Below are 5,984 nucleotides of genomic sequence, written 5' to 3' on the forward strand. Positions count from 1 at the left end.
CGAAAGGACTGGGTTCGAGTCCCATTGTAAACATCAACAAATCTAAGATGCAGGTACATCCAGCTGACGAGTCTCAAATGGGACGAAACGCGCGTCAAACTGGATTCCACTGCTGGCCACTATCCTTCTTTGCTTAAAATGCTTGTGAATTAAGACTATATCGAGGCAATACACACAGTATGCGCATATGCCAATTAGAGACTGACCAATTGCAGTCCTAACACATCAATGAGAAGATTCAAACAAACAATACTAAATGAATTTGAATCATTATTTTATTCATAAACCATAAAAATAAGTTATATACAAGTTAAATGAATGTTAGTCATAGTTATGAAAATTGAACAAAGTAATAGAAAACCTACAGATAGTTATTATGGTTATCTACTTAAACGTTTAATAACTACAAGTTTATAATTTAAAACCAGACATTGTCTGTTCAATTTTCAACCGTGAATTCAATTTTTCCAAATACTACTACTATTTTTGATTGATTGTTTTTCCTTTTCTACACTAAATGTGAAAAGTATAGTATTGTAAATTATCAGTAACAAAGAATACAACTGATAGATATTCTGTCTAATTGATAGTCATTCCGTTGTTGTTGTTGTCGTTGTTGTTGACATCGTTGTTCTCATAGATTTTTCAAAACTTTATTTTTACTCTTTTCCTTTGTTTATTTTTTCTTTTTTTACTTTCTGTTTCATTGTGCGGTTTTTCTATCCAGAAAATAAAAGTTTTCCATATTTTTCATCGCTAGTAATTTCTCGATGAATAGACTTAATAAAAACGACATATTTGTAGACTTAATAAAAATTTGTCTATGTACGTGTAGATTTTTAGAAAATAGTTGGTTATCTGATTAACTATTGTCTAGATATTGCTATCTCTTTGACTGTTAAACAATCAGACCGGGTTTAGTTATATGAAGCTTTCTGTGTTCAAACATTTCCCTGTAAACAATTTATTTATATATTATAACGTTACTCACTGACAAGATGAGATGTTTGTCTAACTATAATGGAATATACTACATTTTAACTTACTCTGCATTACATTATAGCTGCAAAATGTGTTGTGAAGGGTGCATACATGTATAAATTGCTGTGATTTTATCGTATATGCTTACGTAGCATCCTTTGACCGTAATGGAACTACCGAGTAATTACTGTTGATATCAGACCTTTTTATTTTTATTCATTCAAACACATAAATATTGGTACAAAGCACTCACAAATCCCATTCGATTTGTGTGAGGGCTGTGATAATGCTCAGGTGCCCAAACTGAAGCAGGTGGTTTTCTTAGGGGGCCACACCCCGAGATCTTGACCTGAAGGTCTAGTCCACAAGGCAGTGGAGTATCGTGAGGAGATGCAGTCCCATAGTAGCCGGTGACCAACGATTGGTTCATACGCCATTCGTTCCATCAGGATACTGGAGCTCATGTGCACCATTGGTTTGGAATCAGGTTATCCAAACTCCCCTAGGGGAACTTTCCATGTCCACCAACCCGGTTAAAGCGCCGGACATTCGCTTTTCGTCCTCTCACTTTTGTGAACAACACCCCCTCCACGAGAAGGCAGTGAGTAAGACTTCCCTGGCAGAGGCTATATATTCGCTGGCCATGTGAGAGCATTTCGAGAGGGAGAGTAGACTCTCCCCACTCTCGGCCGTACCAGGGCATTTGGGGGCCTACAGTATTTGTTAGAAGTAGTAGTTTAGTTAACCTTTTACTTCGACATACAACGCTACTCAGCAAATCAGTAGAAATGGTATCATCCACGAAGTCATTTATTATTGAGCTGAACTTTGTAATTAGTTTCAAACTTCAGGATCAAAATCCGCAAGCCTATAATGACCTATAATTGCAAGTTTTTGTGTGATGTAAGTTAATATCGCTTGTAATAGCACAGATTCATTCTTTCGTCCTCTAAATCTCGAGTTATTATATCGTTTTCTACTTTCCATTATTCTTCTTTATATATTCTATCGACCCATGTTGCTCATGCTAAACTTCCCACTGTAATCCGTATTGTAATCCCATTTTCATACTTTATCTTGGTAATTTCCTTTCTCGCTCTCCTGATGTGGGGTATATCAGCGCTGGCCTTGTTTGTGACTGACTGATGCATCCCATAACTTTTCTTCAAATTTTGAATACTGTTTAATCCAAAGAATTTAGTGGCATCTTAATTCATCTTCATGTGTATCACGAATTTTCGATTTTTCACATTTGGTGGTGTATCACCATTTATCAAATTTATATACTATTGCTATGGTTATCATATCAGTATACGCTGTTTATTTTATTTATTCATTTAAACAAATAAATATTGATACAAAGTAGCACAAGATATATATGCGCCGCACAAATCTCATTTGATTTGTGTGAGTGCTGTGATACTACCCAGGTGCCGAAATTGAAGCAGGTGGTTTTCTTAGGGTGCCACACCCCGAGCCTTTAACCTAAAGGTCTGATCCACAAGGCAGTGGAGCATGGTAAAGAGATGCAGTCCCATAGTAGCCGGTGACCAACGATTGGTTCATACGCCATTTGTTCCTTCAGGATACTGGAGCCCATGTGCACCATTGGCTTGGAATCAGGGTTTTCCAACTTCCCTATGTGGACTTTTCGTGTCCACCAACCCGGTTAAAGCGCCGGATATTAGCTTTTCGTCCTCTCAATTTCGTAAACAACAACACCCCTGCAGTGAGGAGGCAGTGAGTAGGACTTTCCTGACAGAGGCTTTATGCGCGTGGCCGTGCGAAAGCATTTGGAGAGGGAGAGCGGACTCTTCCCACTCTCGGCCGTACCAGGGCATTTGGGGGCTCTTATCCAGTACAGTTTGAAATTACGCGCAAACATCTAGACGTTAATCCTAGTTCTCATTGTATCCATTTCAAAAGATTAAAAAAACATTTGTAATTTAACCTATTCAGTCAATTCTTTGGAGTTTCCTACAACTGATTATTTTTCCAAAGTGAATTTCATCAGTTTCTCATCTTGCCCTCAACATATCTTTATTCTGAATAAAACACAAAGTGAGTTTTTTCAAATTAATTTCAGTTGATTAAACTGACAAGTTGAATATTTACTATCCATGTTTTGTATATTAAAAAAAGAATCCTAAATGACTGAACCTTACTTTATCATCAACATCATACTATTATTATTTTCCTTCTAGTCATTCTTGAGACGGTTTAATTGTCATTTATCATTTCTTGTCTCTGATTATTCATAATTTCATCTAATACTTATTTTGCTTATTTACAGTACAATAATATTAAATCTGTAGAAAGAAATAGATTCTATGTTCATTTTCCTTAACTCAAACTAAGGATTTCATAACTCATTAGGTTAAAAAATACTACAATCAATTAAAGTATGCTTTAAGTAACTTTTGAATGTTAATCTATTGCTCCAAAGTTTCATGCTTAAGAAATTTTAAGGTCTGTTCTACATTAACTGCGATTTTTAAGTAGTTACTTTTACAACCATGGAAGTTTGAAACCCATTCTGCCTACTTCAATTTGAACAGTCATATGGTATCACGTGGCCCGACACAACCTATGTGCATCAATGTCGAGTCCATGAACATGTGCCCAAAAAATGATCTACTCAAGATGGTAAAGTAACTTTGTAACTCAGCAAGAGTATTTCAGTGATATTCGATCCTCTGAACTGGATGATTTGGATAGTAAACAATTTATTGCTAGATATCATGATATATCTTCGTTTATATCGGTTCGTGCGGACACGAGTTCACCTCTACTCACTCGCGAAAAATTTGAATTGATTTACTTCTCAGAGTTTACAGTGATAATCTTGTAAACAAAGATAACTAAACTTTCCAGTCTCGATAATGCAATGTCACCAAAACAAATGTTAAAGTTTCTACTGTCTAAAAACTTAAGTATTTATCAGAGACCATGCCTATAACTAATCATGATCACTGATCATTTTTTATGAGATTTTTTTTATCTTTAACCTCGATTTATACACTTTTTACTTTCGATCAGTTTCAGACCTTTCTATTTTAACCAGTAAAAAATCATTGACCTATTTATGTTTTAACTGCTAACACAAATCTTGTTTAATGCATTTTATCCTAAATTTCTTAGTATCAGCATTCAATACATAATAACTGCTAATTAAATTAATCAAAATAACATTAAAAGGTCAATTTTCTATCTATGTTATTTGTTTTTTTATCCAAGGTCATGATTTCCTTAATTTTACAGGTTTAGTGTGGGTGATATATATTTTTATTCAGACGTTAATCGGTCAGAATTTTCTAGTTATAGATGTATATTTCATAGTTGAAAGCATGAGTCAATTGAAGCTAGACCACCATGGAAAACCTGGAAACACTGGACGGCCGTTTCGTCCTATTATGGGACTCCTCAGCAGCGCGCATCCACGAACCCGCGCTAGCGGGATTCGAACCCAAGACCTATCAGTTTCGAGCCAGAGCCCTTAACTGATAGGCCACTGAGCTGGCATCCAATGGTGTTAATGTCTAACTTCAACTGATCCACGAAGTTGAGCAACCATTCACCAATTTTCATCAGTGAGTTCCTATCTCACGACAGACGTGGTTTGCACTACACTGGTCACTGCTTCTCAACAGAGCTCATGGATGTACTTCCCGATGTCACTAATGAACATATGATTATATTAATTATCAGAAGGGTTTTTGTGAAGATTTAATATGTTTCATAGTTGAAATAATTAGTCAATTGAAGCTAGATGTATATTTATCAGAAGGGGTTTTGTGGAGATTTGACCATTGACCATTTGAAATGGTAACACTATTGCCCATTATGTTAAACTTAATAACTTGTTAACTATGATATTAATTGAACACAGCTCATAAAAGTGAAATTTTGTGTGTGTGTGTGTGTGAGGATAAACATCCTTTTTTACACTGTTCAATAAACGTGTGATATGTAGCATTTTTCCGTTCATTAACTATGGTAGTCTTTCATATAAGAGTGTGATTTTTACTGGGGACTTCATTTTAATCATTTAAAGCGATCTAAACATTCCCTCTGTGAACACGCTACTGTAAGGAATCTTAACATGGAGGATGTAAAAAGCAGAGCGAATGAAAGCTAAATCTTGAAATGAATTCGTCAGTGAAAATTATGTTCTTATAAGCAGTATTCACTCATGGAATAAACGAGTAAATGTTAGAGAATTTCATATATTGAACATTGAAAGGGAGATGCACGGACACGAATACTATCTCATTTTTATTCTTCTTATGAAAAACCAAATTTTTATGTACTTTATGTATTAGCTTAAAGTATCTACTGGTATGTGGGATTTTACACGTAGATTTTCACACGCTACATTTAGTTCCATAACGGAATGCATTAGTGTTGCTAAATAAACACTTTCTACCTTCAAACTGATCTACTAACGAAGAGAACATATTATTTTTCATGCTTGCAATTAATTTTACGGCTCATATTTAAAGTTAAATATAAATTATAAATTTCATAGTGTATATAATTCAGGTATATTTACTTTTTACAATTACAATATGATTGATAAATACAACCTATTACATTCTACCTTACTAATTAGATATTATACAAAAATAGTAAAAAAGGCTTCTTGTTGTTTGTTTTCAATAAATGGATGTATTATCTAAATAAAACAATTTAGTGAATAAATTGACAATGTTCTAGTGAGAAGTCGTGGCCAGTGGAGCTAATCCATGTCAGGTAGAGACAGGTATCTACCTCCGTACATTCGAAGTTGGTTGCGCAATTTCGTGGATTGGTTGAGGTTAGACATTAACACCGTTGGATGCCAACTCATTGGTCTATTGGTTAAGGGCTCTGGCTCGAAACTGATAGGTACTGGGTTCGAATCTCGCGAGTGCGGGTTCGTGGATGCGCACTGCTGAGGAGTCCCATAATAGGACGAAACGATCGTCCAGTGCTTCCAGGTTTTCCACGGTGGTCTAGCTTCA

At 35.4% G+C, this 5,984-nt stretch overlaps 1 protein-coding gene across 1 annotated transcript in view; it reads left to right on the forward strand.

The window, feature by feature from the left end:
• The window catches only part of Smp_177240 (hypothetical protein), a gene marked incomplete at both ends in the record, with an annotated part of 19,582 nt that extends 14,186 nt beyond the window's left edge, over window positions 1–5,396 (forward strand). The window contains one exon of the mRNA XM_018792307.1: window positions 5,304–5,396. Coding sequence (XP_018644034.1) covers window positions 5,304–5,396 — 93 coding nt within the window. The remainder of the gene's footprint in view (window positions 1–5,303) is intronic.
• Between the last annotated feature and the right edge of the window lie 588 nt (window positions 5,397–5,984).

Source organism: Schistosoma mansoni, assembly GCF_000237925.1.
Source record: "Schistosoma mansoni, WGS project CABG00000000 data, supercontig 0385, strain Puerto Rico, whole genome shotgun sequence".
Classification (NCBI taxonomy): Eukaryota; Metazoa; Platyhelminthes; class Trematoda; order Strigeidida; family Schistosomatidae; genus Schistosoma; species Schistosoma mansoni.